This window comes from Staurois parvus, unplaced genomic scaffold (genome assembly GCF_062004578.1).
Source record: "Staurois parvus isolate SC_StPar_1 unplaced genomic scaffold, SC_StPar_1.0 ptg002777l, whole genome shotgun sequence".
Classification (NCBI taxonomy): Eukaryota; Metazoa; Chordata; class Amphibia; order Anura; family Ranidae; genus Staurois; species Staurois parvus.
This window is the reverse complement of record NW_028320573.1, coordinates 114021-140439: the sequence shown is the minus strand read 5'-3', so window position 1 is coordinate 140439 and position 26419 is coordinate 114021. Positions and strand designations below refer to the sequence as shown.

The window sequence follows — 26419 nt, the reverse complement described above, 5'->3', positions numbered from 1 at the left end:
ATGTTCCACCCCAAGAATGGTTTTGAATGTGGTTCAGGAAACGCACAGAACACAGATTTCCTGCAATGTGTTCTGGTGGGAGTTGGCCCTAACAGTCAGGCGCACGCAGAGGGATTACAAATCTTTGCTGCTGTGTGCGTCTAGTCTTCCTCAACATTCTGTAAGAACCAGATAGGAATGTAATTGGAGCTTTTCTTGGTGTCACTTATAACTGCAGATTTCTTTGCCTTTGTTTTTCTTTGTAGTTTAACTGCCCGACAGAGAATGTGGACCTGCAGGGGAGGACAGCGCTGCATGATGCAGGTACTGTGTGATCCGGGACGGTCACATTTTGTTCCTCGGTCGTCCCCCCCCCCCCCCCCCAGTCTTCCTCTGACGTGATGCGAACGTTCTTCACAGATGAGGTTTAGTTGCAGCTTATAGCGGACTTCTCATAAAAGGAATTCTGACGAGAGAAGATCACGGCTGCAGTTGGGAACTTCTCCTTTCCAAATGCTAGTTGCCAGGCTGTAATGCTGCCCCTTTCAGGTGCTCCCTGAGCCGCTGACGGGGGACAGGCTCGGAGACCAGGAATTTTCACTTTTCCTCGACTTTGTTGCATGCTTGATTCTGTAACCCAAAGAATGGAATGGATACGGTCAGGAAACTAACATTTTCAAAAAGGATAGTGATGCAGTGGCTGTGGGGAGTGCGGAGTGCACCTAGGTGACACCCGCCAGAAGGATGGCACCGACCGCATCGTACCCCCCTCCATGGATGGGCTCCACTGATTGGCGGAGGCAGTTGGCAGTGAAGAGGAAACGGAGGGTTGAGAGAAGGGGAGGGGAGCCAGAGAGTAGGGAGGGGAGCCGCACATCGAATGTCACCTGGGGGGGGGTCACGGAATGGCACTGGGGGGGGAAAGTTCACGGAATGGCACCCGGGGGGGGGGGCTTTCTGGGTGACAGTGTCATCTGGGGGGGTGTTACACTGAATGTCACGGGGGGGGTGTCACTGAATGTCACCGGGGGGTGTCACTGAATGTCACCGGGGGGGTGTCACTGAATGTCACCGGGGGGGTGTCACTGAATGTCACCGGGGGGTGTCACTGAATGTCACCCGGGGGGGTGTCACTGAATGTCACCCGGGAGGGGGGGGTGTCGCTAAATCTCACCCGGGGGGGGGGGGGTGTTGTTCAATGTCACCCGGGGGGGGGAGTGACACAGAATGTCACCCAGGGGGGTGTCACGGTATGTCATTTGGGAGGGGTCACCTGGTGTTTTTGCCACACCAGGCGACACCAACCCTAGTGTTGCGTTATACAAAACTATTAGAGTAGTTTTTCACATTCTAGAATGGGGTGCCCCGGGACCGTCCATAATTTTAAAGGGTGCCTCGGGACTGTCTATATTTTTAAAGGGTGCCTTGGGACTCTCCATAATTTTAAAGGGTGCCTTGATTGAAAAAAGGTTGAGAAACACTGCTGTAGTTCTCCATGGTCTTCCAAGTGTATGACTCTGCCTTTGCTATTGAAAGTGATGTGTGTGCTATTTCGTCTACTATGGACATCTCCTCTCTTCCAGCCATGTCTGACTGCTGTTCCAGCGTGCAGCTTCTCTGTGATCACGGGGCTTTAGTCAGCGCCAAAGACTTGGTAAGAATTCAGACATTCCTGTTTCCTTCACCCACTTACAGCTGGGATTTTCCTCCTCCTTTGTCTGCGCTGCTACAGCCAGACTTTACTCCCACCGCTGTTTGTTTTGTGAGCTGAGATGGGCACAACGATTTTCTGATCTTCTGTCTGTTCAGGATGGAAGGTCTCCGCTTGCTTTGGCCACCCAGATGTGCCGTCCAGGTATCTGCCAGCTTCTGATAGAGAAAGGGGCTGAAATTAATGCAAGAGACAAGCAGAACAAGTAAGTGTTTGCCAGAAGTATATCGATCTCTAATACAGGGCTCGACAAATCCCAGGCGCCAGGTCGCCATGGTGACCTGAAACCGCATCCTGGTGCTTGAGCCCCAAGCGCACCGACCCGAACACCCCCAAACGCAGGGCCCGGGACTGGAGAAGTGTCAGGAGGAGAGAGCCAGGCAGAGGTGTGGGCTTTCTGTGCTCTCTCCTTTTCTGTCAGTGGAGCGCTCCTCCATTCAGCGGACTACACAGAATCACTCTTCGCTTGGTTACCCGCCCCCTACCCACAATTTCGGGAGATGAGCGGTCTTTGGAGGAGATGAGGGGGCAGGTAATCAGGCTGTGTACTGTCCAATGTAGGGGGGATCCTGTGTATTCTGGAGCGCTGATATGACAGGAGGAGGGAGAGCACAGAGAGCCAGCACCTCCTCACTACTCCTGTAGTCCCCGCATGTAAAATTGGACGGGGGAGGGGTGGCCTGTTTGTGCAGGGGAGGGTAATGGGGGGGGGGGGGGGATTTGTGCTAGGAAGAGGAGTGTGGGGGGGGGGGGTGTTAGAAGGCAGGATTGGGGAAGATTTGTACTAGTAGGGTGAGGGGGATTTGTGCGGGAAAGGGTCATTTGGAGGGGGGTTGAGCTAGGAGAGGGGATTTTTTTTGGGGGGGGGTGAGGATCTGTACTAAGAGGGGGAGAGAATTTGTGCTGGGATTGGGGATATGGGGGGAGGATTTTTTTAGGAGTAGGTTTTGGGGGTGGGGAGGGTTTATACTAAGAGGTAGGATTTGGGGGGGGGAGGAGTTACACGAGTAGTGGAGATTTGGGGGAGAGGGTATGTGCTAGGAGGGGCAATTGGGGGGGATTTGTACTAAGAGGGGGTTTGGGGGGGAGATTTAGCTAGGAGAGGGGATTGGGGGGGATATGTACCAGGAGGTGGTTTCTGAGGGGCAGAGGATTTGTGCTGGGATTGGGGATATAGAGGGAGAATTTTGTTAGGAGGTTTTGGGGGTGGGGAGGATTTGTACTAGGAGGTAGGATTTGGGGGGGAGGAGTTGCGTTAGTAGCTGAGAGGATATGTGCTAGGAGGGGGCAGTTGGGGGGGATTTGTACTAAGAGGGGTGATTGGAGGGGGAAGATTTAGATAGGAGAGGGGATTTGGGGGAGAAGATTCATGCTAGTAGTGAAGATTTGGGGAGAGGATTTACATTAGGAGGGGAATTTGGGGGCAAGATTTTTGCTAGGAGGTGGGATTTGGGGGAGAGGATTTGTGTTGAGGTAAATTTGGGGGGTGGGGATTTAGGGGAAAGGATTTGGGAAGAGGATTTGTTCTAGGAGGGGTAATTTGGGGAGGGGGTTTATGCTAGGAGGGTGGATTAGTGGCAGAGGGTCTATGCTATGAGGGGGGAATTTGGGGAGAAGGTCTACGCTAGGAGGAGGGAATTTAGGGAGAGTGTCTACGCTATGAGGGAGGAATTTGGGGAGAGGGTTTACGCTAGGAGGGGGGAATTTGGGGAGAGGGTCTACGCTATGAGGGAGGAATTTGGGGAGAGGGTTTACGCTATGAGGGAGGAATTTGGGGATTTGGTTTATGCAATGAGGGGAGAATTTGGGGAGAGGGTTTACGCTAGGAGGGGGGAATTTGGGGAGAGGGTTTACGCTATGAGGGAGGAATTTGGGGATTGGGTTTATGCTAGGAGGGGGGATTTGGGGAGAGGGTTTACGCTAGGAGGGGGGATTTGGGGAGAGGGTTTACGCTATGAAGGAGGAATTTGGGGAGAGGGTTTACGCTAGGAGGGGGGATTTGGGGAGAGGTTTTACGCTAGGAGGGGGGATTTCGGGGAGAGGGTTTATGCTAGAAGGGGGAGAATTTGTACTAGGAGAGGAATTTGTGGGGAAGTGGAGATTTGGGGGAGAGAGTTTACGCTAGGCGGGGGCCTTGGGGGTAGAGGAATTGTGTTAGGAGGATGATTTACACTAAAAGGGGAGATTTGGGGGAGAGGGTTTGTGTTAGCAGGGGAGATTTGGGGAGGGGGGGGGATTTACATTCGGAGGGGGGATTTGGGGGAAGATTGACTCCTAACTTTTTTAGCGGTCTCCTAGATTCAGAGCACATTTGTAAAGCCCTGATCTAATATGAATACTATTATACAGGATTTATATGGCGCCAGCAGTTTGCGCAGCGCGGTACAACACGAGGGCAGACAGTACAGGAGGATCGGAGGTCCGGCCCATTAGCACTGACATCGTAAAATGTATAAAAGTTATGATCTGTGGACTAAGGAGACATTTTCTGTTACCAGGACACCTCTGATGCTGGGATGTGAATACGGCTGCAAGGAGGCTGTGGAGATCCTGCTGAGAGCCGGAGCCGATGTCGGATTGGTGGACTCTTTGGGACACGATTGCGCCTATTACAGCAGAATCGGGGATAACCTTGAGATCCTGAACCTGATAAGGACTGCTGTAGAAAATTCACCACGAGGTCACTTTTTTTTTTTTTCTAGTTATGTTTTGGAATGTAATTAAGATTTTCAAAATGCAAATGAAATTACGGCCGAAACTTTTTGAGTGTGGAAGGATTTTATTGCTTTCACAATGGGAAGCTTTCCCTCACTTCCTGTCTTGGTGACACAACAGGAACTGGAAGATAAACACCCTAGAATGAGAGGAAATACCCTTTTGACAGTTCTAGTGAGGACTTTCTCATTTTAGATTCTGCTTCACTTTATGTACCAATGAGAATGTTCACCTCAACAGGAAATGAAAAGAAATCTCCCCGACTTTGAGGTTCTTACCATTCCCCACTATGCCTAAGACTGAAGTTAGTGAGGTTTTTGTTTTGGGTGAGGGGATATTGGGTTTTGGTGTCACGTTTTAGGCTCAAAATTGGAAAAAAATAAGTTAAAGCAGAACTCCGAGAGCTTTTTTTTTCACCCATGAAGTTTGGCTTTGCCTGCAATGTATTGGGTCTCCCCGGACCCCGCGTTCACTGTGTCCGCTCTCCCCGGACCCCGCGTTCACTGTGTCCGCTCTCCCCGGACCCCGCGTTCACTGTGTCCGCTCTCCCCGGACCCCGCGTTCACTGTGTCCGCTCTCCCCGGACCCCGCGTTCACTGTGTCCGCTCTCCCCGGACCCCGCGTTCACTGTGTCCGCTCTCCCCGGACCCCGCGTTCACTGTGTCCGCTCTCCCCGGACCCCGCGTTCACTGTGTCCGCTCTCCCCGGACCCCGCGTTCACTGTGTCCGCTCTCCCCGGACCCCGCGTTCACTGTGTCCGCTCTCCCCGGACCCCGCGTTCACTGTGTCCGCTCTCCCCGGACCCCGCGTTCACTGTGTCCGCTCTCCCCGGACCCCGCGTTCACTGTGTCCGCTCTCCCCGGACCCCGCGTTCACTGTGTCCGCTCTCCCCGGACCCCGCGTTCACTGTGTCCGCTCTCCCCGGACCCCGCGTTCACTGTGTCCGCTCTCCCCGGACCCCGCGTTCACTGTGTCCGCTCTCCCCGGACCCCGCGTTCACTGTGTCCGCTCTCCCCGGACCCCGCGTTCACTGTGTCCGCTCTCCCCGGACCCCGCGTTCACTGTGTCCGCTCTCCCCGGACCCCGCGTTCACTGTGTCCGCTCTCCCCGGACCCCGCGTTCACTGTGTCCGCTCTCCCCGGACCCCGCGTTCACTGTGTCCGCTCTCCCCGGACCCCGCGTTCACTGTGTCCGCTCTCCCCGGACCCCGCGTTCACTGTGTCCGCTCTCCCCGGACCCCGCGTTCACTGTGTCCGCTCTCCCCGGACCCCGCGTTCACTGTGTCCGCTCTCCCCGGACCCCGCGTTCACTGTGTCCGCTCTCCCCGGACCCCGCGTTCACTGTGTCCGCTCTCCCCGGACCCCGCGTTCACTGTGTCCGCTCTCCCCGGACCCCGCGTTCACTGTGTCCGCTCTCCCCGGACCCCGCGTTCACTGTGTCCGCTCTCCCCGGACCCCGCGTTCACTGTGTCCGCTCTCCCCGGACCCCGCGTTCACTGTGTCCGCTCTCCCCGGACCCCGCGTTCACTGTGTCCGCTCTCCCCGGGACCCCGCGTTCACTGTGTCCGCTCTCCCCGGACCCCGCGTTCACTGTGTCAGCTCTCCCCGGACCCCGCGTTCACTGTGTCCGCTCTCCCACAGTACACAAAACATGGAAATGCAATTATTTTAGCAAATATAAACTGCTAAATACCTTTTCTCATCAGCAGTATATAGCAGTCTTGTGACTTCTATCAGTGTTCAGCAGATCACTGGGTAAAGCTTGTAGGAGGAGTTTTCTTTCTGCTCTAGGAGGATGCAGAACCCCTGACCTCTGTCTGGACAGTGCTGATTGGCCTTGTGCTGATCACATGCACTCCCAAGAAAAAAATTCTAGCAATACACACCAAACTGAGCATGTGCAGTGTGATTCCACATGATATGTCTTATCAGGAGATGATAGAGAGACACTGGAACAAGGGGAGGATCAGAGAAGACAGGATCAAACAGCATATTTAAACAATGCGGAGGATTAACCCCTTAGGTTCCACAGTGAGTATAACAAGCACGCTTTACTGCATCTACAGACTGATTGTACTGTCGGGGGGTTTGGTAATACTTTTAAGTATCTCTGCTATCTGAACCCCTAGACAAGAACGAGTTTATAATTCCTGCAGTGCAGACACAGCCCAACCGCATGGGAAAAAAATTTGCTGGAGTTCGTCTTTAAAGTGTAGAACAGAAAATATCTGTGGTCCGCAGTTTTCATTGAAATGAAACAGTTGACCAGTTTGCTATGCGACCTTGTCGTCTAGACCAGGGGTAGGCAACCTGCGGCTCTCTGGCTGTTGTGGAACTACATTTCCCATGAGGCATTGCAAAGATTACAAAACAGTTACAGCTATGACTTGCAGAGGCATGATGGAACTTGTAGTCCTGCGGCTCTCAGGTTTCCTACCCCTGGCCTAGACTGTGTGTGTATGTATGTATGTATATATATTTATATATATATATATATATATATATATATATATATATATATATATATATATATATATATATATATATATATATATATATATATCTATCCCACCAGGGGCGGACTGACAACTCATGGGGCCTCCGGGCAATAGGGGATCGTGGAACCCCTGTGTCCTTGCCCACACTCAAAGCACACCCAAAAAAGCCTATAAAAAGGTACCAGGGGCATTTCATGGGGCCCCATACTGACCCTGGGCCCTTGGGTAGTGCCCGAGTACTTGAATGGTCAGTCCGCCCCTGTATCCCACCCACTGTCAGGTGGCATTGTCACCAGATAATCCATGTCATTCACCTTACCTGACAGCGGTCATAAAGTTATGGCTCATTGGTGTACGTTTCAAATGGGCTCTGAAGAGCGTGGAAGATGGTCGCTGACTTTTGTATTTTCTCGCAGGTGCTGATCCTTTAAGAAGCAAAGTGTCTTTACGAGCGGTGAGTTTAAATGGTTTTGTAGATAAATCACTGCTAGTCCTAGGAAGATGTATTTGTTTACACGCACACACTACATGGGTACAAGCCCTTGACCCCTCACCCTTCAGAGGATTTCCCCCCCCCCTGACCAGGCCATTTTTTGCATTACCCCCAGGTTCACATCTATGCGGCTGTACGGGCCGCATTTTGCACAGTCAAGAGAGCAGTCTTCTCTGCCCTCCCCCCACACTCACTGGAGAGCTGGGCGGGGATGGGAGGAGGAAGCGGATCGCTAAGAGGCTGAGCCAGGTGCCGACCTGGACTCTGGGGTGCATCCCGACTTCAAAGTCGGGATCTTTCCCAGCCCGGACCAGTATAGTGACTTCAGCCCGCTGTCAGCTGAAAACGGGTCCCAGGAGTGCAGAACGAACTGCGTTCCTGTGATCCACAGCAGAAGTGCAGCCAAAAGCTTTGGCTGTACATCTCCTTTTAAGGCTCGTTCACATTTGACTTTATTTCTAACTCTTGCCGAACGCCTCTATAGCGTTTACCAGGCGTTTGGGAAGGGCGTTTTTAACGCTCCCCAAACGCCCTATGCGCGGTTTTGAGGCGGTTGATAAGCATTTGCCAAGTGTTAAAAACGCTTCCCAAACGCCTATCATGAAGTTAAATGGTATTAACGCTCCGCAACTGCATCACAATCGTTTGCGGAGCGGCACAATAGACTTGAATGGGAGGCTTCAACTCCTCCTGAATAGACACGAGGCGTCCGTTTTGCCGCGACGCTAACGCTTCAGTGTGAACAGCGCTGTGCAGAATTTTCATAGGCGTTTGAGAAGCATTAAAAACGCTTCCCAAACGCCTGTCAGACGCCTGCTGACAAAGCTAGTGTGAATTGAGCCTAATGCAGGCCATAGACGGGTCGAAAACTGTCCGTTTAAAAAAAAAAAAAAAAAAAAAAAAAAGTCGTTAAATAGGCCGACGTTACCACAAGCGGTAAAAACAAAATTGACCGATTTTCTTCCTATCTACGGCCGGCATATTATTACTTCTGTCCCTGCAGAGAGCTCCGCTATTATATTTGACATGAAAAAGTCTCGCGGTTGCAACAATGTATCCTTTTCTGATACAGATGTTTTTATTCGGATACAAATAGATACATTGTTGCAACCGCAATACGTTTCATGTCAAATATAATAGCGGACTGGAATTCTTTTTCTTCTTCTTGCAGGTCACGGCTCATGCGCAGATTTTTTTTAATCGGTAAAACGATCGGCCGATATGCCCATCATTGCCGGGAAAATCGGCCGATCAGCAGATTTTTTTCCAACTTTACCGATAAAGCAAAATATGCCAAAACCCCGAAAAACGACCGACCAATTAACCCACTAACGGTACGAAAATCTGCCGATTTTCGACCCGTCTATGGCCTGCATAAAGCATCTACAGTGGATACAAAAAGTCTTCACACCCCTCTGTTAAAATGTCCGGTTTCTGTGATGTAAAAAAAAATGAGACAAAGATCAATCATTTCAGAACTTTTTCCACCTTTTAATGTAACCTATAAACTGTACAACTCGGCTGAAAACTGAAATCTTTTAGAGCGGGGAAGTAAATATGAAAAAAACTAAAATAATCTGGTTGCATAAGTGTTCACACCCTTACACTAATCCTTTGCTGAAGCCCCTTTTGATGTGATTCCGGCACTCAGTCTTTTTGGGGAGGAGTCTATCAGCACGGCACAGCCTGACTCGGCAATATTTGCCCGCTCTTCCTTGCAAAAACACCCCGAATCTGTCAGCTGGTGAAGGCATCTCCTGTGCACAGCCCTCTTCAGATCACCCCACAGATGTTCGATCGGAGTCTGGGCTCTGGCTGGGCCATTCCACAACTTTCATCTTCTGGTGAACTGTTCAGCCGAGTTGTACAGTTTATAGGTCACATTAACCCCTTGCCTACCAGGCACTTATACCCCCTTATTTACCAGGCCAATTTTCAGCGCTGCCGCACTTTGACAATTGCGCGGTCATGCAACATTGTACCCATATGAAATTTTGATAATCTTTTTCTCACAAATAGAGCTTTCTTTTGGTGGTATTTAATCGCCACTGGGCGCTTTACTTTTTGCGCTATAAATAAAAAAAGTGCAAAAAATTAAAAAAAAAAAAAAAAGTTTCTTTGTTTCTATTATAAAATTTTTCAAACAGGTATTTTTTCTCCTTCACTGATGTGCGTTGATGAGGCAGCACTGATGGGCACTGATAGGCAGCACTAAAGGGCACTGATAGCCAGTACTAATGAGGTGGCACGGATAGGCGGCACTGATAGACAGCACTAATGAGGTGTCACGGATAGGCGGCACTGATAGGTGACACTGATAGGCGGCACTGATAGGTGACACTGATGATGGGTACTGATAGATGGCACTGACTGGCATCACTGCTGGGCAATGACTGGCACAACCCCTGGGCACTGACTGGTTGCACTGACTGGCAGCACTGACTGGCAGCACTGCTGGGCTGCACAGGTGGGTGGCACAGGTGGGTGGCACAGGTGGGTGGCACAGGTGGGTGGCACTGGTGGGCACAGGTGTGTGACACTGCTGGGCACAGGTGGGCGGAGCTAGTGGGCGCACTGCTGGGCACAGGTGGGCGGAACTTGCGGGTGGCACTGCTGGGCACCAATCATCAGGGCACTGATGATCAGTGGCCCTGATGATCGGTGCCGATCCCCGCTCTGACAACTGCCGGTTCTCGGCAGTACTTTCCTCACGATCTGACAGCGTGAGGAAAGTGCAGCCGAGAACCGGCACTTGCATTTCCCTCTGATCAGCGTGTCATTGGACACCGCTGATCACGTGGTAAAAGGCCGCTGTGATTGGCCTTTTACCACATCACGTGATCAGCTGTGTCCGTAGGACACAGCGATCACGGAGATCGCCGGGTGCGCGCCCCAGGAGAGCGCGTTCTGGGAGGACGTCATATGACGTCCATTAAGAACTGGCTGGCCGCAGTGCAGCCGTCATTCGGCTATCTGCGGTCGGCAACTAGTTAAAGGTGGAAAAAGCTCTGAAATGATTCATCTTTGTCATTTTTTCTCATCACAGAAACCTGACATTGTAACAGGGGTGTGTAGACTTTTTATATCCTCTGTAAGGCCGGCCATACATGGGTTGAACATCGTCTGAATTTTTGTCCGAAAATCGGAGCTAAGAATAATCGGCCGATTTTCACTCTGTTATTGGGGTCAATGGCACCGGCCGATTTTCGTGGTTCCTCCCCTTTTCGGTGATTGGGCATGTTGGAAAATTCGTGAAAAACAACCGATTTTCAACTCAGTGATGGTCAAATCGTACGACCTTTTTTCGAAAAGAATATGCGCCATGAGCCGTGACCTGGAAGGAACAGAAGTTTTGTCTGTTATATGGGGGGAACTTTATGACTCGCTCGGCCGTTTTTACAGCGGCTGTTTTTGGCTTTTGATGTTTTTTTCGTGTTTCCTCCCTTTTCGGTGATCGGGCATGTTGGAAAATTTCGTGAAAAATTACCGATTTTCGATTTAGTGATGGTCAAATCGTACGATCGTTTTTCCGAAAAGAATATGCGCATGAGCCATGACCTGGAAGGAACAGAAGTTTCGCCTGTTATATGGGGTGAATTTTATGACTCGCTCGGCCGATTTTTTAAATCAATGATGGCGACCATCGGATTACCGAGTGAACGACGTTTCCGATTTTCGGACGAAAAATCGTTCAGAATTCGAACCATGTATGGCCTGCATTATTCTTACCTGCTTGTGAATTTTATGGCTACTTTCTGCCTGTCAGTTCCTGTCTCATCGGTCTTTACTAATGGGATCCCCACAATTCCATTTCTTGGACTTGATCGCAAAGTGACATCCGTCTGATGCGGAGGGGAAGCTTCCCTTTTTGTGAGTTTAATAATTAATGATCATTCATTGTACTCATCATCCTCAGTATCTCCCAGAGGTCACGTTTGAGGTTTAGCTTGTCGAAGGAGCTTTTTTTCTCATATGTGCTCTGTCCACACAGAAATGGGCAAAGGCCAACTCCAAAGAGGAGTCGCTCGCAAAGTCCAAGGACCCGTCCCAGGTGGGTGCAGCTTTATATAGGTCTGAAAAGTGTGTTTACCGGGGGGGGGGGGGGGGTGAGAGTATTGCAGTGTGTGCTCATCAACTGCCGTCATTTAGGATCTCGAAGTCGAGAATGAAGACCTGCGGGAAAAACTGAGGAAGATTCAGCTGGAGCAGCGTGCGTTGCTGGACAAAGTCGGGGGATTGCAGCTGCAGCTCAATCAGGTGCCGTTCCATTTACAGGCAGCGTATGACAGATTCGATGATTGTTATTGGTGGTGTTTATTTTATTTATTTATTTTTTAATATGTAGGTGTGAGGAACTTTTATTTGTATAGCTCATCAAATTGTCTGGTTATGTAGCCATATATGGGTGTGTTTATGATGGCAGGGAGGTCACAAACCGCCTTTGTAGCTGTACTATAATAGCCTGTGATCTCATTTCCTTTGACAGGTAAATGTTTATTATTATTTATTTATTTCAGGTACTTGTATAGCGCCGTCAGTTTACACAGCGTTTTCTTTTCTTTTTTCTCTTTTTGTCTTTTTTTCTTTTTTTTCTCTTTTTTCTTTTTTTCTTTTTTCTTTTTTTTTCTTTTTTTCTCTTTTTTTCTTTTTTTTTTTTCTTTTTTTTTTCTTTTTTTTTTCTTTTTTTTTTTCTTTTTTTCTCTTTTTTTCTCTTTTTTTCTTTTTTTTTTCTCTTTTTTTTTTCTTTTTTCTTTTTTTTTTCTTTTTTTTTCTTTTTTTTTTCTTTTTTTCTCTTTTTTTCTCTTTTTTTTCTTCTCTTTTTTTCTCTTTTTTTTCTTTTTTCTTTTTTTTTCTCTTTTTTTTTTTCTTTTTTCTTTTTTTTTCTCTTTTTTTTTCCTTTTTTCTTTTTTCTTCTCTTTTTTTTTCTCTTTTTTTTTTTTTTTCTCTTTCTTTTTTTTTTTTTCTCTTTTTTTTTTTTTTTTCTCTTTTTTTTGTTGTCTTTTTTTCTTTTTCTTTTTTCTTCTCTTTTTTGTCGTCCTTTTTTTTTGTGTTTTGTTTTTTTTATGCTTTCCTTTTAATATTCTGTACCCCTATTTTGTTGCATTCAGTTTATGCTGTTACAGCATCAAACTTTCCTGTATCTTCATGCTGAGTCTCAATCCTGCCATGCTTCTGGGGGGGGATTAAAGCACTATTAAACCCAAAAGCAGACATATTGCAGCTTACCAAATCTTAGATGTGGTGGCTGCATTCGTTTCCTTTTTTTAGGCTTTCTTCTCATTCTCATCTGGTGATCCAGCCAGCAAGTCTGTTGTTTTTCAAAAGCGCAGACTGTATCAGTACATATGCTTTATTATTATTATACAGGATTTCTATAGCGCCAATCGTTTGCGCGGTGCTTTACAAAATGAAGGCGGACATTAGTTTATTTCAGGTACTTGTATAGCATCGTCAATTTCCGCAGCGCTTTACATATATATTGTACATTCACATCAGTCCCCGCCTCCGAGGAGCGTACAATCTAAGGTCCCTAACTCACATCCATACATACACATACTAGGGACAATGTAGACGGGAGCCAATTAACCTACCAGCATGTCTTTGTGGAGTGTGAGAAGAAACCGGAGTACCTGGAGGAAACCCACGCAGGCACAGGGAGAACATGCAAACTCCATGCAGGTGGTGCCGTGGTTGGGATTCGAACCAACGACCCCAGTACTGCCAGGCGGAAGTGCTAATCATTTAGCCACTGTGCTGCCCAAATGTTGCATGGGTGGCACTCGTCAAAACTTACCGTGCATCATACGGTTTTCTGAGGGAAGATTTGATTTGAAATCTGTGCCGGGACAAGGTCATCCAACGTCCAGGGCAAAAAATGCCAAACTGCGCCCCTCCCCCCTCCCATTCATAATGTGCAAGCTTAGGGGATCCTGCTCACAGCAGTCACTCGCAGCTTTGTAACAGAAGGAAGGCGTCCCCATCCCTACAGTAAACTATTGTGCCCAGGGCAGCCGCCCCCCCTGCCCACCCCTTGTCCCAGCCCTGTATGAAATTAAAGTGGAACCGCACTGCATCTGAGCAGCACAAACCAAAAATGCTATATAATTCATTTTTAATATTCTAAACAAACTCCCCCCATCCATCCATGGCTCCATGCTTTATTTTGCTGAGAAATCATTTGGAAAAACACCCCCTGGACCAGGGGCGGACTGACAACTCAACCGCCTTGCTGACGTCACAGCCTTGTTGGAACAGGGTGGCCGTCCACCATCCATCCACTACTCCATCCATCTGGACCATCCAGGGTTGCACGGCACTCATCAGTGAACAGGACTGTTTGAAAATGAGTCTTCATGTATTTTTCTGCCCAATGCAGCCGTTTCTGCTTGTGAGGATTGGTTAGTGGTGGCCGAATAGAAGGTTTCTGCACAGTTGGAGGACTCTGGAGGACTCTACACCTTGATGTCCGTGGGACTCCAGAGGCACCAGCAGCTTCAAATATCTATTGGCTGCTATGTAATGGGATTTTAGCAGCTGCTCTCTTGATCCGATGCATGGATCTGGCAGAAATCTTCCTCAATGTGCCTTTATCTGCACCAACCCGTCTGTGCTCTGAATCAGCCACAAATCTCTTCATAGTGCGATGATCACGCTTACGTTTTCCTGAAATATCGAATGTTTTCATCCCTCGTCCAAGGCATCGAACTATTTCACTCTTTTCAGCAGCAGAGAGATCCTTTTTCTTCCCCATATTGCTTGAAAATGGCGCTCTGCTTAATAATGTGGAACGCCGTCCTTTAGTAGTTTTTCCTGAAATTGGGCTCACCGGCCAATCTAATTATCACAGGAGTCCGAGATTGTTTTCAGTGATCAAAAGAGCCCTGACACACAATGCCATCCATGAGTTACACTGAAAAACAAAATATTTCATCTTTGTGACACTTAAAAAGAATTTGCATAATTAATTTGGAACCGAGTGTAATATGGGGAACCCTTATACCTTTTCATTGAATTACTATATGCTCTCTATTATTTTCTGACACTACATTGCCAAACTATAGCCCAGTCCTGTACTGCTTTACAATTTTAAAGAGATGTAAATGGACCTACCTACTAAACCCACAACAGTACAATCAGTCTGTAGATGCAGTAAAACATGCTTGTTATACTCACTGTGGAACCTAAGGGGTTAATCCTCCACATTGTGTAAAAAGGCTGTTTGATGCTGTCTTCTCTGATCTTCTACTGTCCCCAATCCATCTGCTGATAGAACAGAGCCTCGGGGGCAAGCTACACATGCTCAGTTTTGTGTGTATTGCTAGAGGTTTTTTATTTTTCCTTTGTGAGGGTGCATGTGATCAGCACAGGGAAAATCAGCACTGTCCAGACAGAGGGTCAGGGATATGCAGCCTCATAGGACAATCAGAGGAGAATGAAAACTCCTCCTACAAGCTTTAGCCAGTGCTCGGCTGGACACTGATAGAAGCCACAAGATTACTATATACTGCTGATGAGAAAAGGGATTTAGCAGTTTATATTTACTAAAGTAATTGCATTTCCATGTTGTGTGTACTATGGGAGACCAGATTTACTGAATGCGGGGGTCCGAAGAGTGTATATCATGAATGTGGTGTCCGGGGAGAGCGGATATAGTGAATGCGGGGGTCCGGGGAGAGCGGATATAGTGAATGCGGGGTCCGGGGAGAGCGGATATAGTGAATGTGGGGTCCAGGGAGAGCGGATGTAGTGAATGCGGGGTCCGGGGAGAGCGGATATAGTGAATGCGGGGTCCAGGGAGAGCAGATACAGTGAATGCGGGGTCCGGGGAAAGCGGATATAGTGAATGCGGGGTCTGGGGAGAGCGGATATAGTGAATGCGGGGTCCAGGGAGAGCGGATGTAGTGAATGCGGGGTCCAGGGAGAGCGGATGTAGTGAATGCGGGGTCCGAGGAGAGCGGATGTAGTGAATGCGGGGTCCGGGGAGAGCGGATGTAGTTAATGCGGGGTCCGGGGAGAGCGGATATAGTGAATGCGGGGTCCGGGAAGAGCGGATATAGTGAATGCGGGGTCCGGGGAGAGCGGATATAGTGAATGCGGGGTCCGGGGAGAGCGGATATCCTGAATGCGGGGTCCGGGGAGAGCGGATATCCTGAATGCGGGGTCTGTGGAGAGCGGATGTAGTGAATGCGGGGTCCAGGGAGAGCGGATGTAGTGAATGCGGGTCCGGGGAGGGCGGATGTAGTGAATGCGGGGTCCGGGGAGGGCGGATGTAGTGAATGCGGGGTCCGGGGAGAGCGGATGTAGTGAATGCGGGGTCCGGGGAGAGCGGATATAGTGAATGCGGGGTCCGGGAGAGCGGATATAGTGAATGCGGGGTCCGGGAAGAGCGGATATAGTGAATGCGGGGTCCGGGGAGAGCGGATATAGTGAATGCGGGGTCCGGGGAGAGCGGATATCCTGAATGCGGGGTCCGGGGAGAGCGGATATCCTGAATGCGGGGTCTGTGGAGAGCGGATGTAGTGAATGCGGGGTCCGGGGAGGGCGGATGTAGTGAACGCGGGGTCCGGGGAGGGCGAATGTAGTGAACGCGGGGTCCGGGGAGGGCGGATGTAGTGAACGCGGGGTCCGGGGAGGGCGGATGTAGTGAACGCGGGGTCCGGGGAGGGCGGATGTAGTGAACGCGGGGTCCGGGGAGGGCGGATGTAGTGAACGCGGGGTCCGGGGAGGGCGGATGTAGTGAACGCGGGGTCCGGGGAGGGCGGATGTAGTGAACGCGGGGTCCGGGGAGGGCGGACGTAGTGAACGCGGGGTCCGGGGAGGGCGGACGTAGTGAACGCGGGGTCCGGGGAGGGCGGACGTAGTGAACGCGGGGTCCGGGGAGGGCGGACGTAGTGAACGCGGGGTCCGGGGAGGGCGGATGTAGTGAACGCGGGGTCCGGGGAGGGCGGACGTAGTGAACGCGGGGTCCGGGGAGGGCGGACGTAGTGAACGCGGGGTCCTTGGTTTAGTAACACTTCAAGGAGGCTCACGCCATAATTATGTGCTCATATAGTGAATGCTGTGTGACTTTTTAGCGTATTATTGTGCGTAATTTCGGGCATTCAGACATTGCAGATCTTTGATGTTCAGGTTGACTCCAGTCAGGAGGGAGATTTGAGGAGTTGGATCCACCTGCTGCAATAACTGCTCCGGAACCTTCTGCTGTGTCAGGTGGACGATCCCCCTCCAGTCTGCAGTCATGGAACTGTGAAACCGATGGGACTCATAACAGCAGATCAGGGGGGGGGGAAGGAAAACAACTGTCAGCAGGAGACGGGAAATAACGTATTTCAGCATCTCACCCAGATGGGGGGTGTGGGAGGCTGTGTTTTGTACATGGGAACTAGGTGGGGTTTCCAGTAGTTTGTGGTGACTGCAGTATAGAACACAATTGTTCCCACACAGGACACTTACATTGTGTTCACTTTACAGGAACAGATGATCACGGATGACCTGGAGAATGAGGTGAGGTCCGGAGACCTGTGGCCCTCCATGATCCCTTCTGTAAGTTGTATGCGGATTTTTATTTCTTTATCTCTCTCCAATCGCAGAAAGAGGACCTAAAATCCCTGCTGGAAGCAAAAGAGAAAGAACTAGAAGACAGCTTGAGAACGATGGAGAACCTGCGAGGAAAAATGCGGTATTACGAGGTGAGCGAGGGTCCCGCCTGGGTGGCAGGATGTGGGGTAGGAAATGAGGGGAACTGAAAAGGGACCATGCAGGTGGTGGGGAGAGGAAATGGGTAGTCGCTATACTTCATATTCATCGAAAAGGTCCTCGTTTTAGGATTGTCGGCTCGGCATTTAATGTGTTTTTTATCGTGCAAATCAATCGAAGGATCCTAAATGACATTTTACTTATTTAAACTTTAGTTGGAATATTGCTGAGGTTCAGTAGAAAGGTGCCTGTTGGGTTTTCTGTGCTGTTGAAAACCATCACCGATCTATTAAAGGAATACGTTCACCTTTCGTAACATGTTACACGCATATTTACGGTGTAACATGTTATGAAAGCACCGGCCTCTGCTCCCCGACGATCCCCCCTCTTTGACAGCTAGCGGGTGGGGGGATCTTCCCATTTTGTGTATCTGCTTGCTCGTACATCAAGCAGACATACTGACAGATCTGCAGGAGACCTGCATTGCACCAGCCATCTACTGATTGCTGGGGAAATACTTTACAGGCTCCTGCAGCAAAAAATAATTTCTTTGCAAAAGAAATGTGCGCTCCTTATTTAGCACCGTCAATTTACACAGCACCTCATATATATATATATATATATATATATTATAATTTATACATTCCCACCAGTCCCTAACCCTCAAGGAGCGTACAATCTAAGGTCCCTAATTCACATTCATACATACACATACTAAGGCCAAATTAGACAGGATCCAATTAAACTACCAGCATGTCTTTAACCACTTGCCGACCGCGCATAGCCGAATGACGGCTGCATCGCGGCCGGCTAGTTCTGGGTGGACGTCATATGACGTCCTCCCAGAACGCGCTCTCCTGCGCGCCCCAGGGGGCGCGCACCCGGCGATCTCCGTGATCGCTGTGTCCTACGGACACAGCTGATCACGAGATGTGGTGAAAGGCCGATCCCACCGGCCTTTTACCACGTGATCAGCGGTGTCCAATGACACGCTGATCACAGGAAAATGCAAGTGCCGGTTCTCGGCTGCACTTTCCTCACGCTGTCAGATCGTGAGGAAAGTACTGCCGAGAACCGGCAGTTGTCAGAGCGGGGATCGGCACCGATCATCAGGGCACTGATGATCAGTGCCCTGATGATCGGTGCCCAGCAGTGACACCCGCAAGTTCCTCCCAGCAGTGCGCCCACTAGCCCCGCCCACCCGTGCCCAGCAGTGCCCCCACCTGTGCCCAGCAGTGCCCCCACCTGTGCCACTCTGCAGTGCCACCTACCTGTGCCCAGAAGTGCCACCTACATGTGCCAGCAGTGCCACCCACCTGTGCCCACCAGTGCCACCCACCTGTGCCCACCAGTGCCACCCACCTGTGCCCACCCACCAGTGGTGCCCACCAGTGCCGCCCACCAGTGCAGCCCAGCAGTGCTGCCAGTCAGTGCCACCAGTCAGTGCCCAGGGGTTGTGCCAGTCAGTGCCGCCAGTCAGTGCCCAGGGGTTGTGCCAGTCAGTGCCGCCAGTCAGTGCCCAGAAGTGATGCCAGTCAGTGCCGTCTATCAGTACCCATAATCAGTGTCACCTATCAGTGCCGCCTATCAGTGCTGCATATCAGTGCCGCCTATCCGTGACCCCTAATTAGTGCTGTCTATCAGTGCCGCCTATCCGTGCCACCTCATTAGTACTGCCTATCAGTGCCCTTTAGTGCTGCCTATCAGTGCCCATCAGTGCCGCCTCATCAACGCAAATCAGTGAAGAAGAAAAAATACCTGTTTGAAAAGTTTTATAAAAGAAACAAATAAACTTTTTTTTTTTTTTTCAAATTTTTTGCACTTTTTTTAATTTATAGCGCAAAAAGTAATGCGCCCAGTGGCGATTAAATACCACCAAAAGAAAGCTCTATTTGTGAGAAAAAAATGATCAAAATTTCATATGGGTACAATGTTGCATGACGGCGCAATTGTCAATCAAAGTGCGGCAGCGCTGAAAGCTGAAAATTGGCCTGGTAAGGAAGGGGGTATAAGTGCCCGGTAGGCAAGTGGTTAAAGTGTGGGAGGAAACCGGAGTACCTGGAGGAAACAGGTGGCAGTGGAAGGCTCTCTGGTGGGGGGGTGCTGTGAAGGTGAGTGTCTTTCTCTCTCTTGCTGGTTGTGGCCGATGTATGGAGGGTGGTGGTAGTGGAAGGCTCTCTGGTGGGGGGGTGCTGTGAAGGTGAGTGTCTTTCTCTTTCTGGCTGGTGTATGGAGGGTGGTGGTAGTGGAAGGCTTTTTCGGGTGGGGGGGGATGCTGTGAAGGTGAGTGTCCTTTCTGTCCCTCTCCCTGGTTGTGGCCGGTGTATGGAGGATGGTGGTAGTGGAAGGATCTCTCTGGTGGGGGGGGGGGGGGGTGCTGTGATGGTGAGTGTCTTTCTCGCTGGTTGTGGCTGGTGTATGGAGGGTGGTGGTAGTGGAAGGCTTTTTCAGGTGGGAGGGGGAAGGAGGGGGGGGTGCTGTGATAGTGAGTGTCCTTTCTCTCTCTCGCTCTTTCGCTGGTTGTGGCCGGTGTATGGAGGGTGGTGATAGTGGAAAACTCTCTCGGGTGGGGGGGGTGCTGTGAAGGTGAGTGTCCTTTCTCTCTCTCGCGCTGCTTGTGGCCGGTGTATGGAGGGTGGTGGTAGTGGAAGGATCTCTGGTGGGGGGGTGCTGTGAAGTGAGTGTCCTTCTCTTTCTCGCTGGTTGTGGCTGGTGTATGGAGGGTGGTGGTAGTGGAGGGCTCTCTCGGGTGGGGGGGTGCTGTGAAGGTGAGTGTCCTTTCTCTTTCTCGCTGGTTATGGCCGGTGTATGGAGGGTGGTGGTAGTGGAAGGCTCTCTAAGGTGGGGGGGGGGGGGGGCGGGGGTTGCTGTGAAGGTGAGTGTCTTCCTCTCTCTCGCTGGTTGTGGCCGTTATATGGAAGGTGGTGGTAGTGGAAGGCTCTCTCTGGTGGGGGGGGTGCTGTGAAGGTGAGTGTCTTCTTCTCCCTCTCCCTGGTTGTGGCTGGTGTATGGAGGGTGGTGGTAGTGGAAGGCTCTCAGGTGGGGGGGGGGGTGCGCTGTGAAGGTGAGTGTGTCTCTCTCTCTCTCTCTTGCTGGTTGTGGCTGGTGTATGGAGGGTGGTGGTAGTGGAACGCTCTCTCTGGTGGGGGGGGGTGCTGTGAAGGTGAGTGTCTTCCTCTCTCTCGCTGGTTGTGGCCGGTGTGTGGAGGGTGGTGGTAGTGGAAGGCTCTCAGGTCGGGGGGGGGGTGCTGTGATGGTGAGTGTCTTCCTCTCTCTCGCTGGTTGTGGCCGGTGTATAGAGAGTGGTGGTAGTGGAAGGCTCTCTCGGGTGGGGGGGGTTGTGCTGGTTGGTGTCAGGCTTTCTCTGTGGCGCAGCACAAAACCTAAATATACCACTGCCGACGTTATAACCTTTTGTACCCCTTGCCCCACTGTGGCATTGTAAGTTCTTATGAGCGGGGCCCTCTTAATCCTCTTGTGTTTTATTGTACTGTGACTGCACTCTCTCCCTTTATATTGTAAAGTGTTGTGCAAACTGTTGGCGCTATACAAATCCTGCATATTAATAACACAGCTGAGTATATCGCATCTTGGTGTGATTAGGCTGCATTGGCACAGGCGCTAAACCGTGGTGCAAATCCTAGCGGCAAGAATTACTGATTGGCAGCAATGTCCGGTTAGCTGCACTTTGTGTGCGTCCAGCCATGATAACCGCAGGTCACAAAAAGCTGCAGCCGCTGACAGCCTGTCATCGCTGGGTACAGGCGCTGTACAGACGCAGCTGTAAATCTCAGCAACAGGGACCAAATGGATTCCTGTTGCTGGGATTCGTATTGTGGCTAAACGCCCGTGCAGAGGCAGCCTTGAGCTGGGGATGTGCGGTTTGAGATTTTTTTCTTCGTTCAGCTGGTGGGCCAAACGAAAACCAACGTACGAATTCCCCCATCCACGCAAGCGAGGCAGGTGAAGGAACCCTCCCCGATGTGGCATTGTATTCTGACAGTGGGAGGCACAGATCCAAATCCAACAGGTCCCTGCCAGACTGGCCAAATTTCAGTCCGTCTGTACCGAAGGTTTGAATGCAACGAGGTCCTTGGGTTGCTGTCACAGGAGAGATTGTGAGAATGGGAACTGGCTGTTTGCTGAACAGTTCATGTTTTATTGTCCTGATCATATGGTGCTTTATACAGGAACATGTTTAACCACTTCCCGTCCGGCCCATGTATATAAACAACTGGATGGGAGCAAAAAAAACGAAATGGATGAACAACTGATGTGAACGGACGAACAACTGATGTGAACGGACGAACAACTGATGTGAACGGACGAACAACTGATGTGAACGGACGAACAACTGATGTGAACGGACGAACAACTGATGTGAACGGACGAACAACTGATGTGAACGGACGAACAACTGGCGCGGACTGGACCCGAACTGGCGCGGACTGGACCCGAACTGGCGCGGACTGATCCGTTTTTTTCTTGGAATAAAACGTGACTGAACTGATGAAAAAAAATGAACTCCCCTGTGAAAGGGGCCTGATGGATTTTGTTGAATTAAAACAAGTTTTGCGTTCTAATACAAGTCTGTGGAAATTCAGAACCTGTTTGAAGCAGGTCAGAAGGGGGTCAACAGCAAGTCAAATGCACCTGTAAATAAATTCTGCGTGATCTCAGAAGTGTGACGCCATCATCAAAAGCCCAAACCCTTAAATTTGTTTCCTAATTTTTGTTTTGCAGCAAAAGAATCCCTCGGCCCCAAGTAGCCCTTTCAGCCCTGGTGAGTATGAGAGCGAGAGGCGGCTGTACTGATCCTATCACACACCTCAGCGGTTGCTGATTTCTGTTTTCTTGCTTTCTAGGTAAAGAGGAGGTTGTAGTGAAACAGAATCTTGTTCTAGGCTCGGATCCTCAGGTACTTTGTTGTTGTTTTTTTTGTTTTTTTTTTAATAAAAGTGTTTTTGTGACTTCTGCACTATATATCCTGTTTAGATGGTAATGCTGAGGCTGTACTATTTTGGTTAGCAGTAATAATTGTTAGTATTGCGCAATTCATAACATTTTGGACTGAAGGCTTCACAGTAATGTTGGCAGCAGCAGATGGTGCGGTCTTTTACACCCACCGCAGGCTTAGAAACACATGTTCCATCCAGTTTTCGATAAGACTTGGATAACGAGCTTGCACCAAATAGTTCTCCATAAAATAACAGCTGATAGTAAAGGTAGATATTCAAGTTAAAAAAAAAAAAAAAAAAAAAAAAAATTAGCTCTCAATGGTATTATGTAGTTGGCATTCTTGGTTAGTTTTCTCACTTCAGCATCAGGAATGCCCAGATGCCCAGGACTTTTGGGGGAATATTGACCACATTTTCCAGTTGACAGTCTGGCACCATTTCCAGGTCATGCTTTTTGGTTTTGTCATTGCGAAGGGCTGCCTAACTAAGATAAAGAGAACAGGAGGGCGCGCTCTGAGTGCACATTAGGTGTTCATTTCATTTATATAATGGACTACACTCAGAGCGCGCCCTCCTGTTGTCGTCATCTGTTCACCTAGATATACTTCAGTCTCTCCAGAGGTGCTGCATCAAGTGCTCCCACATGGAAGAAAAATATATTTGAAATTATATTTTAAAAATATTCTTCCTAAATTATTGCCATATATTTGAAATGCTACAATTTTGGCCATATTCAATATATTTCAAAAAAAAAAAAAAAAAAAAATATATATATATATATATATATATATATATATAGATAGATAGAGAGATAGAGAGATATATATATAGGTATAAATAAGCTCCCAGGATCAGGGCCTCCTATCCCTCTTGTATTGAACTGTATTGTTGCTGTATTGTCTCCCTTTATATTGTAAAGTGCTGAGCAAACTGTTGGCGCCATAAATCCTGTATAATAATATAGAGATAGATATATATACACTGCATGCTGAAATGCATTTGTATTACAGAATGTATGGAAAATGCTCATTTCTCACGCTGTAGACTTAATTCCAAAGGATAAATCTTTTCTCAGGATAAAGAAATTGGCTACATTGTATTGTCATGGAATTGTCAATTGGATAAATAGCAACAAAAACCGAGCGGTCTGTTCGCCATGACAGCTACATTTTAAACTTTGCAGATTTTTGCATGTTTGGTAAAAATATCCTTCCCAAATATATTGACATATATTTGAAGTACTACAATTTTGGCCGTATTCAATATATTTCAATAAAAAAAAAAAAAAATATATATATATATATATATATATATATATATATATATATTATATATATATATATACTGTATGTTGAAATGCATTTTTATTACAAAAAAATAAATTTCAAATATGCTGTATGTCTTTACAAATCTACATTTTTGGAATGCATTTACAAATATATGTAAAAATGTTAAAAAAAAATCTGAAGAATATATTTTTAAAAAAATATAATTTTAAAAATATTTTTTTTTTTAATACATTCTTCAGATTTTTTAACATAAAAAAATAATTTTTACATATATTTGTAAATGCGCTCCAAAAATTTAGATTTGTATTTTTAAAGACATAAAGTTTATTTGAAATGTATTTTTAAAAATGTTTCATATATTTTGTAATCAAAATTTTTTATATATATATAGTATGTATGTGTGTATATATATATTGAATACGGCCAAAATTGTAGCATTTCAAATATGTGGCAATATATTTGGGAATTATATTTTTAAAATATATTTCAGGAATTCATCCTGGTTGTGCCGTTTGGACCTTAATTACTCACTGCGGTTCTCACTATACTACATGCATACTCCCCTCACTCGCAGCACCATATACTCTCCTTTTTCTATATGCCTCACTAAGATGAGGGGGGTATAGGGGGCAGGACCAAGCTCTCAGGACAGGAAAAATGCCCAATATTTGCTATAGAGATTCAGGAACACTATGGGTCCTGAATCTGAGAACAGAACTGTTTGAAGGCCCACTGCATGTTCCCAATGGCGGCTTAGGTACTTGTTCTGTTAAAAAAGAGCTATTTTTAGATATAAATAAAAAAAATAATTCAGGAGCTTATTGGAAATAACGAATTTAGCAGTAATGGAAATATTGTGGAGACGTTTTCCTACAACAATGTCAGATTTTCAATTGCTTTTCAGCTATGGAGGCCTGCATTTTGATTTAGTAATAGTTTCAAATTAAAGGATAAGTTCTCCTTTACCCTAGGTTCACATCTATGCGGGTGGTGCCGCTGTGGATCCGCACGAAAATCCGTGCAGCCGCACCACCCACACAGAGGAATGCGGACCCGCGGGCAGGTGACATTAGTTCTAAAGGCACGCCGTCCGCACTGGAAACTGCAACCGTACTGGGAACCTCGGCTGTGTTTTCCAAAGAAGTGCCGGGACTTCATTCCCTGCATGTCACGGGGCATGGGGGTCAATTCAAATGACTGGGCTCTCATGCCTGCGCAAAATGCTGCCCACACATAGGTGTGAACCGGGGGTTACACAAAAAATGCACATATTTTTGCAGAAAACATAATGTGCATTTGTTATTTTTTTCCTGCAGGCGCTTGGAAAGCATTGCTTCGCTCAGAGATAAAGGCTAAGTTCAACTTTTGGAACATGGAACATGTTTCACCCGTGCTTAGGGTGGAACATGTAACATGTCCCAGCTCCTTCCCCCCTCCCTGTGACAGCAGATGGGGGTTCCTCACCTTGCATCCACTGTCACTTTGTGAAAGCAGGCGGGGCTCCACCCACTCAGTGGCGCCATTCATTCACAGGTTCCTGTGAATGAATAAACTACAAGTACCATGGGGGTCTTGGCCAGGATGTGAACCTGACTGGACTCTGGGTGCTGGAGCTCTGATCCTACTTTTTTCTCCAGTGACTTTCACAGAGCTCCTTTCAGCTTTTCTTTTTCATGAATTGGGAACTGTGCCTCCACCCTTCGGTGAGTCTGTGCTGCACTTTGGGCGACACTGGTGCCTATGCCACGCACAGCACGGTCCCAGGTGAGCACTCCCCGCACCCTCCTTCTTGGACATGCGTTCCCTGGCTGCAGCCACTCCTGTCAGCACACAGACTTCCCCAGGGGAGGGAGGGGACTCAGTCTGGCGCGGACATCCTGGCTGCAATTACTGTGTGTAAGGAGAAGCTGACTGCCAAAAACTACAAGTACCATCTGTCACTGCAGGTCCAATGTTGGCTTCTGCAGACATATCCTCCTGCTTTGAGCCTGTACCTCTGTACAGGCTTTCTGTTTGAAATCTAGAGAACATGTCGGTGGACTACGAGAGCTCTCATCCGCACTCCTGCTGCCCATTGAAACTACCTGCCACAGTGACAGGCTGTACTTGTAGTTTATTCATTCACAGGAATCTGTGAATGAATGATGAAGCTGTGTGGCCAGGGGCTGACTGACAATTTGGAAACTCAGGCACTGCCTGAGGGCCCAGGGTCAGTAGGGGACCCCATGGGATGGCCCTGGTACCTTTTTCATAGGCTTTTTTGAGTTTGGGCAAGGACACAGGGGCCCCATGATCCCCTATTGCCACAGGGCCCCATGAGTTGTCAGTCCACCCCTGTGTGTGGCCATGCTGCTTTCAAAAAGTGACAGTGGGTGCAGGGATAGGAAACCCTGCCTGCTGTCATGGAGGGTTGGGCGGAAACCGGCGGGAACTGGAACAGGTTGCATGCTCCACCTTAAATACGGGTGGAACATGTTCCAAAGGTGGACTTAGGGTTCATGTACACTGCAGATGATAAACTCATGTTTAGGAGATGTTCTGCGTTTTTTTTCAGCAGCCCCTGAACTCCCCGTAATGTTTTCCTATGTGTCCATGTACACATCGTCGTTTTTTTTGAACGCAGAAAACTTGCATTCAGGAGTCGATTTTCTCAGCGTTTAAAACGCAAAACGCTTGTAAATGCGGCAAATCGCGTTTATAAGCGTTTGCGTCTGAAATTTTTTTTTAACTCTTCCAGTTCCCGATGCTGTGCAGAGCCTTTTTTCATCATGAGAAATGCATGCAAAGAGTTTTCAAGGTACTCAGATGGTCAAAACACTGAACACAGGATGTTCCTACCAAGCTTGTCACACATTGTAATGACCAATTCACACCTCAGACCTCTCCCACCCTTGGAAAAAAAAGATATGTTAATGACCATTCACACCTCAGACCTCTCCCACCCTTGGAAACAAAAGATATGTTAATGCCCAATTCACACCTCAGACCACTCCCACCCTTGCAAACAAAAGATATGTTAATGACAAATTCACACCTCAGACCTCTCCCACCCTTGGAAACAAAAGATATGTTAATGACCAA

At 48.5% G+C, this 26419-nt stretch overlaps 1 protein-coding gene across 1 annotated transcript in view; it reads left to right on the top strand.

Annotated features, from left to right (window-relative positions):
• Positions 1-196: 196 nt before the first annotated feature.
• UACA (uveal autoantigen with coiled-coil domains and ankyrin repeats) overlaps positions 197-26419 on the top strand; it is a 46641-nt gene continuing 20418 nt past the window's right edge. Inside the window, exons 1-11 of the mRNA XM_089666686.1 lie at positions 197-303; positions 1563-1633; positions 1789-1895; positions 4189-4370; positions 7319-7356; positions 11387-11446; positions 11545-11652; positions 16867-16899; positions 16986-17084; positions 21835-21874; positions 21957-22009. Of these exons, the coding sequence (XP_089522812.1) occupies positions 1565-1633; positions 1789-1895; positions 4189-4370; positions 7319-7356; positions 11387-11446; positions 11545-11652; positions 16867-16899; positions 16986-17084; positions 21835-21874; positions 21957-22009 (789 nt within the window). The 5' untranslated portion in view covers positions 197-303; positions 1563-1564. The remainder of the gene's footprint in view (positions 304-1562; positions 1634-1788; positions 1896-4188; positions 4371-7318; positions 7357-11386; positions 11447-11544; positions 11653-16866; positions 16900-16985; positions 17085-21834; positions 21875-21956; positions 22010-26419) is intronic.